General features: G+C 36.1%; 1 protein-coding gene across 1 annotated transcript in view; it reads left to right on the top strand.

Annotated features, from left to right (window-relative positions):
* Positions 1-717: 717 nt before the first annotated feature.
* Positions 718-14,683, top strand: part of LOC117790489 (zinc finger protein rotund) — a 38,148-nt gene continuing 24,182 nt past the window's right edge. The window contains exons 1-2 of the mRNA XM_034629947.1: positions 718-1,158; positions 8,970-9,584. Coding sequence (XP_034485838.1) covers positions 718-1,158; positions 8,970-9,584 — 1,056 coding nt within the window. The remainder of the gene's footprint in view (positions 1,159-8,969; positions 9,585-14,683) is intronic.

The following is a 14,683-nucleotide window of genomic DNA, read 5'->3' as shown; positions in this document are numbered from 1 at the left end:
CACTATTTGAGAACATAATATTTATTTTAATAATAAATAAACTATTTTGATCAAATAATGATCAATCTATACACAATTTTTCATCTGGAGCTCTGTGTTTTAGTTTATTTATATACAGCTTATTTTAGCCAGATTCTAAAATATATAATGTATGTATATAATGTATAGCAATTTAAAAGTTGAAATAAAAATTGTATCTAAATGATAAAAATTTTAAGATAATCATAAAATTAATCAGCTTAAAGTAAAATGACTGTTATTATATTTAGTTATATTCTTTTATTACTGTTTAATAAAGAGAGTATTTAATTTTTGAGTACCACAAATAGAATAGGTAAAGTTTTAGACACTCCTACTATAATTTCAACAAAAACATACAAAAATTAACATTATGTACCGTAGTTAGATAAAAAGGAAAAGAAATACATCAAAAATACTTTTTCTTAGTTTTTCTGAAAATGTAAATTTGACAAATCTAAACAACAGAGTCTTATGTAGTCCGTAAACATATTATTATTTTGGATTCAGTCATCTCTCTTCTTCTGCAAATATCAAACTTAAAATCTTTAACTATTGATTTAGAAGAAGATTATTCGACACATATAAATTAAACAACAAAAAGTGCAGGAAAAGTGAGAATCAAATAATTCAGATAACTAAAAGTGATAATAAGTTGAAAGAAAAAGTGTTGGACAACCCAGAAGTTGATCAGCTTAAATGATTATGCATGGTACCTGGTACAAAGGACCACAGCTGGCGCATCATCCACACACCGAATACCATCAGTTTCGATCGTATCCATCGTTCGTTGTGACACCCTACCACGACGGTCATGCGGCCACGCCTTGCCCACCCACGCCCTGCACACCCTGCAGCAGTAGCCATGCAGCTGGACTTGGCCAGGTCGCCGAGGCAGCTCCAATAATTGTTGAGGGCACATTTGCTGCTGCCGCCGCTGCTGCAGCCGCTGCAGCTGCCGCCGTCGGTTGCATCAATCCAGTCACAGGAGCTGCAGCGACATCCGGATCGGGCACATCCCTATTAAGTCCGCCGATCAAGATCGAGCAGGTTTTCGGCGAGACATCCGCAACGTCTCTAGGCGCTGTCGTCGAGGACTATGCATTGAACTTGGATTGTCCTGTGGAGCATCAGTTTCGGGTGAGCTATAATTAGAAATAAATACAATTGCAAGTGGCCATGCCACTTGCCACTCGGCACTTACCACTTGCAAGTGGAACGGCGGCAGCTGCACTTGCCACCTCAAAGGGGCGTGCTCCAAATCAATTTTCATAAAATCATCCAATAACACTTAAAAGCCACAAAAAAGAGAATACAACGAAACAAGCGACTAAAAAAACCATGACAACAAACACGCCCCCAATTCACACACACACACACACACACAGTCACCTTGACAGTGCGAAAGAGAGAGAGAAGTTTTTTTCTCTTTATACAATTTGAAGAGTATTCATAAGATTTGAGCATTTTTTACACGCTCTTGAGTTGAAAAAGCTAAAGCTTACGATAGGTTTTTATGGGCCACTCGCAGGATATTTTTAATGGTTCGTGTACAGGATATGCCATAATTATGTACCAAAAGTATTTGCACTTAAAGCTTTTAACGAAAAGCTCTCAATACAAATTGCTGAAGATAATCTAAAATTGAATATTTTACGTCCAACAAGTGGCTTTTAGCTTGGAGCTTAGTACAGGAAGGAAATGTCCTTTATAGCGAATGGAACAACTTGTGGAGTCTTCCTTATTGCCTGTGACTCAGACTTTAGAAACTCATTAGAGGCAGGTCAGGGCAGAACTTCAAATTCTCCTTTATTTGAACCAAATTTTATAAAGAAAATGAGATTATGATTAAATGATTATATGATTCAACCATAGTATTATTGATTTTTACATTATACATTTAATGAAAAAACATATTAAAATTAAGTATGAACCATTTTTACTTTATTAAAAGCAATATACTTAAATGTGTAATTTTATGTTCTTAGTAAAACCAAAGTGATAAACCCTTCAAATTAAAAATGTCATTGTTACTTTGACGGTAAATCATTATTCTTCAAAGCTGTAATTAAAGTGTAATCAATTTTACGCAACTTAAAATCAAAGTTGTTTTTTTAAACAAATATTAATTTTTAAATATTCGGTGTAAATATTTAGCTCAAACATTTTTCATATTTAATTTAAAATTAGATTCATCCGACGAGATTAATCCGGTACATCGAGATGCTCAAAATAATTACTTCAATTAAGTTTACATGCTTTTAAATAATCTCATTGAATTTAGTATCAAAATGTTATATTTTAACTATGAAATATTTTTAAATTAGGTTAATTAGGATACGTTGGAATTTTGTATAAAATCTAAGTAAATTTAATAAAATAATTTTTTTTTTGTACTTGATGTACTTGAAATTAATTTTAATTTTGATGGAAAACAGGAGTTAAGAGATATATAGATAATGTTTAATATAGAAAAGGTGCATATAAGCATTACATTACTAAATACATAAATATTTTCAAGTTCGAGTCATGTACAAGTATCGTATAATAGTATATTTAAAGTTCATTCTTCTTTAATTTTCGAATAAAATATTCAAATAAAAACAAGATTGGGATTATTTTACATTCATTAATAGAAATAATAAAGAAACCTGAATTTCTTGCAACTGAAGAAATTCTGATTGGCAATAAAATCATAACAAAATCTCAAAGAACTGTGAACTTTATATAAGGTCTAGATAAGGTGCATAGAAGAGGAGATCATTTCCTTATTGCCGTAACTTTAACTGCTATTGTGCTTAGTGCTATCTCTTTATTTTCTTTCCTTTTCGCATTCATTTCAATTATCGAAGAACACATTTCTCGTATATGCCGGCAAAAAGAACATCTTAAAGGCCACGTTTATTGTATCTGCTTCATGGCAAATGCGAGGGGAGTAGCATATCCTTTGGCTCTTATCAGCGATTGCAGCAGGAGTCCCATTTATTCAGTGTGTGTGTGTGTGTTATGGTTTTGTGTGCTCTAAAGGGAATATGCTCATTTCAAGAAGCAGCTAAATCCTTGCACATAAAAAAGCAACGCAATGGCATACACATAAAAACATATGCACCCAGTGCTGGACAGGATTCTTGTTCTTCTCTTTTGTGCTCAATGCGCGTGTTGCATTTACGACGTCGACGTCGACGTCTACGCCAACGCCGCAGCCAACGCCGACGCCAGCAGCGTATTTAGTTGCAGTTGCGACCGAAAGTTTTCTTGTTCCGTCTGTTGAGTTGTTTTCAAGGCAAAGCCGCTTAAAAATGCAACAAATGCACAACAAAAAATAACATGAAAGTTCTCTTCTAGAGAAAGAAACGATAACAAAAAAGATATCAGCTATAAAGCTGTGAAACAGAGATATGGCAACTACAATGTTGAAAACTAGAGCAATTATTAGGGATAAGTTTGCTTGAAATTCAAGTATAATAAAATAAGGATCGAGGGGCCACTTGTTGACTTCTAAACAAGTCCTTCAGAAAACAACAAAAACTCTATATAAATAGAAAAAAACGAGTAAAACATTCATATAAATTGCCAACCAACAACGACAACAAAAATAAGCGCACAGAAAAAAATATAATAAACAAAATAACAGAAAAGAAAAGAAATTGGCGCTCATGAAATGTTAACGGGCTGAAGCTGACGTTGTTGCTGACGCTGACGCCGACGCCGAGGTTGACGCAGATGTTGCCGCTGACGCTGGCAGCGCAGTCCGCGTGAATGCTGAATGTTTTTATCCTTTCTTCGATGTGTCGTCGCCGCGCTGCGACTGCGACGGTTGCAGCATCTGAGTGTGTGTGTGTGTGTGTGTGTATCAGCCAGGACATCACACGGTTTCGCTTTTCTTTTACAACTTTTTGTTATTATTTCGTTTTTTGCTCGTCGCCGCCTTTTGCAATGTATTTCTTTCAGTCGCTGCCATTTTTTGCTCCATGTGATGGCAAAAAAAAGAACAGAGAAATACACACACACACACAATTTCCCTTGGATTTTTTTATGTTCATGCAGTAAAAGTGTGTGTATTTGTGTGTGTGTGTGCCCTGGACCTAACTCCTGAATCTACTTCTTGAGTTTCCTTTTCTCGCGCGCCATTTCAGCTGGTGTTGTTGTTGCTACAGCTCTTGCTCCTGCCACTTACAACAAACATGGCCGTTATAGTAGCTGCTGCCATAAGTCGCAGTTTGTCCGCTGCTTCCGGTGCAGTCGCAGCCAGCGTCGATGCCAGCGTCGCGTCGTCGATTGTTGCATGTGTCCGTGGCCATGGCGTTGCCTTTGGCGGGCTGCAACTGTCGTTGTCTTCAGTTCACTTGGGTTTGGCCAAATATATTGGTCGTCGCGCGACGTGCCGCGTCCGCGTCGCGTGTTTTCAACATCTACACGCTAGGTGGCGCCACGTGACTTACACAAAAAAAAGACACAGCACACTCACAACAACAAACGGACTGCAATTACCAGTAGTAATCACCAATAGCCACAAGTGATCCACGCGACAATTGCATTTGTCTCAGTTCACCTAAGCACTTTCTTTCTTTCCTTCCAGTGAAGCATATTCAAATATTCAGATACTATCTGAGTCAATTCACTTCACTTAAGCTGCATATTCTGCTTGCCGACAGAAAGCCAATTCGTTTAAATTGAAAAAGCTAAGACACTACTATTGACAGAGGACAGACAGATAGATAAAGCTTTAAGGATGTGAGAACAACACTGTATGAACATCGATAAAGTCCGATTGCTACTTGTTGAAATTGAGATTTATACATTTGATAAATCTGAAGATTGACATGACTGAGACAGCGTTACAATTTAGTGTTGTTGAATATATAGATTATGAAAGTGTTAATTTGATATACATTTTTCAATAGGAATGCTTTCGTTTCTTCATCACTTTCTTTTCAATTAAATATTTGAACTTCTCTCCCTTGTTAGCATTCCGTTGAGGACTCTAGCATAGAGTATATAATGCTTAGCACCCAACAAGTCTTCAGTAACAATAATAATGGTCCTTAAGAATTTTTTAACATCCAACACACAAGCACACACCTACGCTCCTACATATATAAATATATGTAAGAAATGAAATAACAGCAGCAAGAAAAACACAATAAAAAAATAAGAGACATGGGCAAACCGTATAAAAGAAAATCAATCTGGCAAGCTGCACCCAAGTAATACCCTAGCTCCATCTTCCTAACATGGAACTCACTCCGCTCTGGTCCATTCCATCTCCCATCGCCCCCAACTGCCTGCAGGACATCGCGCAAATTCAGCTATATTTTTTTTATGCGCTTCGTTTTCTTACAAGAAAATGCTGCAGTGCGCTCCAAATGTATGTCTTTATAACGGCAGCGTGCATAAAAAAGGAGCAAGAAGCAAAAATTATAAAATAAGGAAAAAAAGGATATAAAAAATACACAACAACAACAAAAGCAACGGCAGCTCCGAGATTGGTCTGACATTGCAGGGACGCTGGCAGCGCAGCAGAAGGAGAAAAAAATGGAAAAGAAAAACATTCACAACATACAAAACACTTTTACACATACATACAATGTGTTTTCGTGTATGTGCATGTATTTGTGTAGTTCTTTGTATACATATTTGACTGCTTCGCGCGCGTTCGCAATTTCTTTTGCGGCAGCTTCAGCTTCAGCTGCTGCACTTTGAGTTTCTGTTGTTCAGTTGTTGCAAGCTATTCCACGCTCGCTGACTGCACGACAGAGACGGACGGGACTGATATAAGGACACGACTATCGTACACACACGCACAACAAAAACACACGTACACACACACACACACACACATGCCTATCCACATACTGACAGCTTTGACACAGCCCAGTTCGACTAACGCGGCGTATACGTAATATGCACAACGTTTTACTTCAGCTAAACTTTGTACAGAAATACATACCGGGAAAATGAAAAGCGTCACGTTGAAAATAAGAACAATGATCTGTTGTTTCAATTCAAACAAGTGTCCCGTGACGGTGGCGTATACGCAATTCATGAAAATCAAGGCTAAATGAGCTTAGTGTGTGTTCTGTTTTAGCAACAAGAGCTCAATGTAGATCATAAAATACTAGTTTAGTGCTGCAACAAAAGTTCCTACTCAAAGTGCAAAATAAATGAGAAGAGATGTAACAAATTTAAATAAATGTGCTCAAAATTGCAACAAAAAGTTCCTATAAATACTTAGTGCATAAAATAAAACATATAATATATTCTAAACAAATAAATTAAAAATTATCCTGTAAAATAATTAAAGCAATGCATAAACTAATTTTAATATTTAAATATTTAATTATGATTTATTTAAGTAAGTCACTATTTATAAAAGCTAATATAAAAGGGAAAATACATTGCCAATACAGAATAGAAGCTTAAAAAAAAAAAACAACAATACAACTTCTTATACCTTGATATATTAAGATGTTTTTTATTTATGAATTTTGTTCTTATATTTTTATACAACTATTGACATGTATCATTGATATTTACAACCTGGAAAAATTATTGCTTAAAACAGTCAACTACTCAAATTGTTGACTAAGAATTATGTTATATACATTTTTAAATTTTTTTATGATTTTTATTAAATATATTTCATAAAAAATGTAAAGTTAAACTTATGAGTTATGAAGCGAAATTAGCGAATTAAAACTTATATGGAAAGAAAATGCTTTTTGTGTAATATTTATATTACAAATTATTTACAATAATTTTATACATATCACTTAACCTATTTATAATTTATTTGATTTAAATTATTATTAAATTATTATTTATATATTTAAATTAACTTATTCCTATGGCAATCGACACTTTTAGTTATTTTGGCACGCTGTGTAAAGCGGTCGACTAACTAACTGTCCCACAATATTTTCATTCATACCAGCGATAATAAAAAGAAATTTAATAAAATAAAAGCTAAGCCGCATATCATGCAAACGACACAACAAGGAATAATAACAACGGATACGAAAAATAAACATTTAGAGTCAAAGTGAATCATCAAATCCATCATATTGAAATTGTCGACAAACTGTAAACTAAACAATGTGCATAACAACATAAAAAATATGAACATAGTAAAATAAAATACTAACAACAACACACACTCGAAGAGAGAGCCCTCACACATTTAGGGCAAAACTTTTTCAAGGTCATTTGATGGCAGTTTTCGACTTAAATGATTTGTATTTGTTTTACAAAACTGCATCTAAAAATACAAAATAGAACTGAAACTGGATGCAAAAAAAACCGACACGTCACAGCTATAAAAAAGCATATCAAATGCTTGGAAAACTTTTATTCAGCCCCTCAAATAAAATAAAAGTTTAGTCAAAGAAAAAGGAAGAAAAACAAGCAAAAAAGAGTTTGCGATTTTATTTGCGGTTTCTTTTTGTTTTTTTGAATTTAACTTGTTTTTGTTTTTGCTTGTGGGTTTTTACGGATTTGTGTGCATGGATAAATAGAGCAAAAGTCGCACAAGTTAGACAATTCGTTGGAGAGGCTGAAAGTGAAATTGTTGTCAACTAAAAAAAAAGTGTTGTCTACATTTGAGCGCTACACGTACTGAAACATCATCATGCTCAAGGATCAGCTGAGACGTCGTCGCGCCTATGAGCTGGACAGCTATATGGATGTACTTAAAACTTCTACGCCCATGCCAAAACACTTCTTAACGCCTGCCGAGTTCTATACGAACTTCTTTGCCAGCGCCGTTTTCCAGCAACAACAACAACATAAGCAGCAGCATTCCGATGCAAGCCGCCTTTACCCCCAAACACCATCACCAACATCACCTGTTAGACATGGAGTTAATAATTTGTCCCTTTCTCCTGGCACACAGTCCCAGTTGTCCAGCAATTTTTTGTTCTCCGCCGTATGTGTGGCAGCCGTGGAGTCAGCGAAACGCAGCCAGGATAGAGAGGGAACTGCCGAGCAGAAACGTGTCCTTAAGAAATTGATAACTGCAGAGACTTCAGAGCATGTTAGTATGGAAGTTAGCTGAAAACTGTGTAACTATATTGTTGATTGAGCCAACTCATCGACTAAGTTCGAAAAATTAATACAATTAGAGAGTTTCTACAATAAAGTCATTTTGTTAAGTTTAAAGATGAACTCATACATATTTTTATATATAATATATAATACATAAATAAATTCATATATATTATTATAATTATTTTATTTTAGCAACTTGTTTAGCTTAAATTAAAGAAAACAGTACTGGTCAGAGTTTTAAATAATTTATTTTATTAACATTGTTCTCCTTTATCAAGCAGCCGTCTTTCTTGTCTTTTATTAGTTGTTTTCCCAATGCTTTGACACTTCTTTATAAAATGTGAAAATTCAGTGGGTTAATAATGCATTATTTGAACAACCTTGTTATGATGTTTAAGCTTCCAAGTAAGCATCCATTTAGCAATTGTATTTTTGTTTTCAGATACATATTCAGATATAAAAACTTTTTATTTATTGATATCAAATAAAATAAATGATGATAATGAAATTATTATAAGAAGCTGTATATGAAAAACTAGTATGCAAACTTAACAATTATGCGGTGAAGTATTTTCGAGGTCTTTATCTGAGCTTGTTGGAACTGTCATAATTACCTTTAAAATCCAATTAAAGTATTTCCTTTCGAAAATTAAAACACCCGTCTCTAACTTATTTTTTTAACTTTTTCAAAATAAGAAATAGGTATAATTTGGGTTGTTTGTTCTCGCTAATTATGAGGGGCCAAGAGTTGCTGTTGTTTTGCGTAAACAACAACAACTTCGAAATGTAAAAACTGAATAATCATCAAAAAATTATTTTATTTTTCATGCTGAATGCTTTAGCCAACAACAAAAATATGAATACCCTTTTCATGCAAAACATTACAACAAATTTTCCCTTTGCAGAAACCCCATAGCAACAACAATAACAGCAACAACGGCTACGGATGGTCAGCTGGCAACGGACCGCATAGCGAAGTCATCAACGGCAACAACAATCGGCACAATTCACACCAAACAGGCGAACCCGAGCCTGGGTCATCTCTATTGCCAGGCTCAGCGCCAGGAACACCACCAACGCCGCCAGTGGACGACAGCCAACAAGCGACATCGGTGTCCGCAATTAATTTGAATCAAACCCAAACACAACCCGCATCACAAACGCGTTCGGGTTACGGCAATTCCATAAAATCACCACCGGAAACGGCAGCGCAATCATCAACGGCTGCTGCCACGTGTAAAACTCACGACAGCAGCAACAACTGCAACAACAATCACAACAACAGCAGTAGCAACAACAACAACAACAACAGCAACAGCGCAACCTCTGCTGCTGCGGCCGCCGCTGCCGCTGCTGCTGCCGCTGCGAACATGCCGATCGGCGGCGTGCAGGGACAGAATCCCACCCAAGGCCTGGTCCACTGGATGAGCGCCGTGATGGCCGAGCATATGACCGGTCAGACGCATCACGATCCCGGCGCCGCCGTTGGCATGCACTACATGTGGAATGGCAATGTCGATGTGAGTATATATATCCTCCATTCCTCCCCTGTCACAACAATCTGACGCCTTCTGGGTGTGGCATTTGAGCACAGCTTGTCAGCTGTAGAAAAAGACAATATTAAAATTGTTCCATTATATACTATATATTTTTTTTGGTTAGGAACTTTGGCAAAAGTTAAAAGTTGGAATCTGCAGTTGACAGTGTTTGCTTGGCGCTGGACAGTCTTAAGCTAAGAGGAAGTAGGGAAAGATATGGGAGGGAGCTCGTAATTAATATGCATAAGAATTCTTCGAGTTGAGTAAATTAAATGAGCGCTCCATGAGTAGAATACTGATATTATATTATATAAGAAAGCGCACAGGTATTTCGGCAAAGAAATCTGCCATTGAATATTATTTCTTTTCACAAATATTAAATGAACTATTTGTAATATTTTAGTGAAGTGGTTGAAGGTTTTTGTTAATAAATTAAATATATAATAAATAATAGTATACAATATAGTATAATTTATTTATTTTTTTATTTTATGTATACTAAAAGTTTTTCTTACTTTATCTTTTTCTAATTTATACTACATTTTTGTGTTTAATTATAACTTTCTAATAAAACAAATAATAAAAAATAAATTAAATATGTATATTTGGTAAAACGTTTTAAATGTTTCTAAAAATATTTACTCAAGCTAATTCTTATAAGAATATTAAATTATAATATACAAATATGAAAAATATATAAGATCGCTCAGACTCAATATATGAAAAGTTGCTTGTCGAAACATAGCTGGAAATTCAACGACCTTAACCCGAAGCGGATTGAACAATAAACAAACTTCAGGTCAACTCATTACCTCCTGCGTTTTCCCCCAACTCAAGATATGCTAAAAAAAACCATCGCATTTCAGCAATTCCATGGAGCGATTTGCTACGCCGTGAAGCTTTGCGTGGCTAGCTCGACTCCCAGTTGGTTAACCGACCTCATGCCCTCAAAAACCGAACCCAGTTGGGCATCCGCTGCCAAACCTGCTGCACTTTCACTCGACGAACATCAGCCGACAACTGACCAAACTCAAACCGTTGCTGTCTGAGCGCCCGTCTGTTGCTACACGACCGAGCAGCAGGAAGAGACACAGTTCTCCCAGTCCTAGTTTCAGTCTAAGTCCACATCCTTCCTTTACTTCCATCCTGCAGCGGCAGACGCGACGAACTAAAAAAAAAATCCTTTGAGCGGCGTCGTCAAATGTTATTTGCCCTTTTTTTCCCCACACAGAATTTATTTTTTTTCTCTTACTTTTTTGTACCTTCTCTGTTGCTCCTTCCACAAATATCCTTGCTCTTGACTGCGCTGCAAAGTTGCTCGCGCCTCGCAGGGAAAGCTGCAAAAACAATTCTTACAGAATTTTTTGTTGCATTTTTCACTTCGCGTTTTTTGCGTTTTTCAAGATGTAAACAAGTTTTTCTTTGCGCGACGCGTTAAACTTTGTTTGCCTTTTTTCCCTTTCCTTTTCTTTTTATATATATTTTTTTTATTTTGCGTGTTCTTGTATATACTTATTTTCTTTTTTTCTTTTGTTTGAGTTCTTACTATTGGTGTTCATTGAGTTCGCTTTTCACTTTTTCGTGCGGCGAAATTATTGTTTTGAATGGAGATTGATTGTCTCCAAGGACAACGGAGGGTCGAAGCTGCCGCGGACGTGTACTGCTAAAAAGGTTCGTCCTTCAAAGCTTTCCCCTAAAGCCCACTCGTTAGCGAGTGCTTTGCCCCCTGCAAAACAATTGAGAACTTGCAACGCCCGTTGACTGCTTTTTAAAGGATATCCGAAGTTAATTAATTTTTAAAGTTTAACAATGGACGTCACCTAGGTTGGAGTCAACAATCGTTGGGGCAACAACTAAGACTTCTTGTTGTCACTTGCATTAGTCAAATTAGTTACTGAGCTAGCGATAGGGACAGAGAGAAGGAGAGAGTGTAGAAGAAAGTCTTGCCAAGTTAATTAATTAATATTGAATGCATTTTCAATTTACTTTCTTTACTAAAAGTTGGGTTAAGAGCAGCCAAGACGATTTGTGTGAAATTTTTCTGAAGTGTCAGAAAATTTTAAAAAATAGATACACGTTTAATTTTCTCTTATTATTGCTTCCTTTAATCTGTCGATTACTCACATAATAATATGCGGTTAACTTTTTAATAAAAGTTTTTCAGCCAAAGATTATTAAAAGTTTTGTTGAATATATTTTTGTTCTTCATCAGAACTGTTCAAGCCTTAACTTTTAATGAATACCAACTTGTTAAAATTTGTTGTCTAATAGACAGTCAAGGATCTTAATTTTCCTTAGAGTATATACTACTCTTTGAAACTGTCAACTAACTCATTTTAAGATTTATATACTATAGTTTTGGTCATGTTTTTCTTTTTATTTAAATGGTTGAGTTAAGAAACAGTGAGAAAACCGTTGACTTTAAATCCTTTGTGTAGTGTAAGCAGAACTTTAAGATTCCAATTAAAAAATATAGTCATTGAGGCCGTGAGTTAAACTCGCTGTCAGCCGTGACTGGAACCGAGCAGAAAGGAAACCCTAAACCGCAACACGCCTCACAACAAAGCATTGCAATTAATACTTATATATAGTACTTCAATTAGAAAAAAGTCAACGTGACGGCAAAGTGAAAAGCGAGAAACAACAACAATAAAAACAAAACAGAAAAAAAGTGAAAATTGAAAGGCAAAGCGAAGCAAAAGCGCAACATGGAATGAGGCTTTAACTGGGGCTGAAACTGGGCTGAAACTGACTAATGGGGCCAGTAACGGCTGCTGCAATTCGAAATTTGAAATGGCATTCGTATTGGTATTGGTATCGGTATCGGTTTGACGGAGTTCGACCGAAAAACCGCGACAACCGCCGGCAACTTCAATTTTTAAAGTAATTGCAGTAAAGTTGAACAAATTTGTAACTCGAGCGGGTTGAGCACAACAATAAGAGCAAATTCTAACCTCAGGCCATGGCTAAGGGATGTGGTGCTCAAAAATACGGGGAAGAAGACAGTGCGGATGGTCAAACATTTGAACATGGAATAGCAAAAAGCATTTTTTTCTATCTGACTAAATGTGAAAAAAATCAATAGAAGCAGACAGCGGCAACATGAATAAAAAGATGAAGGCGAAAGAAGCTAAATAAAACCAAAACCAAAAGCTCAACTGAATAATAAAAAAAAAAAAAAGAAATTCCCAAAAACAGGAACAAAATGTAAAGTTGGAGTCTGTGTGGTATGGTCAAAGGTTGCTACATTGTGCAAAACGCGTTTTGCTTTGGGCTCGACAGTTGGTTCGTGTTTGGCCAGGGGGAGGGACAAGGAAATGGACAGGGGAGGGAGGGTTTGGGATTGGGCTTGGATATTCTGTAGCTGCAATTGCATAAAAAAATCCACGTTTTCCGCCTAATTTTTTGCACGTTTTTTTACTGTGCTAGACGTTGGACTGGTCATAGAAACTACACCACCCAACCATCAGGATGAGTCAAAACGTCAGGAGAAAGTGTGAGACTTCAGTCGACTGCGACGTCGACGTCGCTGCTGCTGTGAAGGGGTTAAAAAAAAATGTTGTTTTGATTTTTTTCCATGTGCGCTCGGCTCTTCAAAATGTTTTGGAGCTGGTCAGCGAGAGAGTGAGAAAGAGTGAGTCCTGCAGAGCGAGACAGTGATAGCAACAGAGAGCGCTGCTGCTGCGCTCAACCAAACTTTTATTTTTTCTTCATTTTCCACTTTTTTTCTTCATTTTTTTTTTTGATTCTTTTCTTTTTGAATTTTGTTTTTTTTTTTTTTAAATTTCGTTTTGTTCTATTTTGCTGCGTGCTGCAGCTAACCGAACACGGCGACGGCCCGGAAGTTGGCGTGGGGAATGCGACGCCTTCTTCTCCTAGTTGTTGTTTTTGTTGTTGTTGTTGTTGTTGCTGTTGTTGTTGCTGGCTGGCTGGCATGTTGGTTAGAGAGAACTTCCGCTGATGTCCATGGCTCTGACGCTGGCTTTAGCTCTGGTCATCTTCATCAGCAGCTGACAACGCAGTGTGTACATGTGTGTGTGTGCTTGTATATTTTTTTTTTCGACATTTCTTCTACTTTTTCGTTTGTCCACCCACTAACTAGTCGTTGCAGCATACATTGCACAACCACACACACCCAGTTATACACACGCTCTAGCAAATATGGTTTGAGTTTGGTTGCTGTGCAACTAAAAGCGGCTAAAAGCAACAAAAACATACACTACGTGGTTCACACAAACACACTTACTCACGTACCCATATATCCATATATCCATATATATGTATGTATGTATACCTCACATACACACACGCATGCTGCTTCGTTTTCACACGCTGCGGCAACTCCCCTTGCGATATGCAACACTTTTTTCAACTTTTTTTTTTGCCAGCACCAAAAGCCGCCGCACTTTTGCCGCTCGCCAACATCAACGCCGTCGCTTTGACACCTTCGATTGTGTGTAACGCGGTTTTCTATTTCAATTGACACTCTTCTATATATATATATAAATTGTTCTGTTTGTTGCACAGACAGTTCGATTTTTTTCCATCCGAATTTGTGACAAGACAAAAAATTGGGAGTCATAGCATATTTTTTCTATTACATTTTTCCGTAATTTTTAAAACTCATATTACAAATAGAATAATGGGTAGAAATCATTTAAGTGAACTTGCAATAAAAGTATGAAATTTTAATTGATTTGAACCCAGTTTAATATTAGTGCAAGAAAAAAATGCAATTCATACTTTTTGTATCATCATGCAAATTGATTCCTCTTTCCACTACAACGTTTATATACAATTATCTCCGTTCCTCCATTATTAGTGATTGTACTTTGGTTGTCCTTACAATTCATAACAATTATAAATTTTTCAAATGTAGTGTAAAAAATTCGTAAAAGAGAGAGATAAATTATCAAAAGCTTTGTAATGGAAGCAGTAATTGCTTATGACATCCCAAAAACTTGATACTTGTGTTGATCGTTGATTCGATTTTTACAATTTTTAATTTAATATAAATCATAAAGTATCACATTCGATTTTACTCATATTCTCAAAAGTAAAAAACAAAAAATTTTAAATTT

Source organism: Drosophila innubila (genome assembly GCF_004354385.1).
Source record: "Drosophila innubila isolate TH190305 chromosome 3R unlocalized genomic scaffold, UK_Dinn_1.0 2_E_3R, whole genome shotgun sequence".
Classification (NCBI taxonomy): Eukaryota; Metazoa; Arthropoda; class Insecta; order Diptera; family Drosophilidae; genus Drosophila; species Drosophila innubila.
The sequence above is the reverse complement of the archived record's forward strand: the minus strand, read 5'-3'. Positions and strand labels throughout refer to the sequence as shown.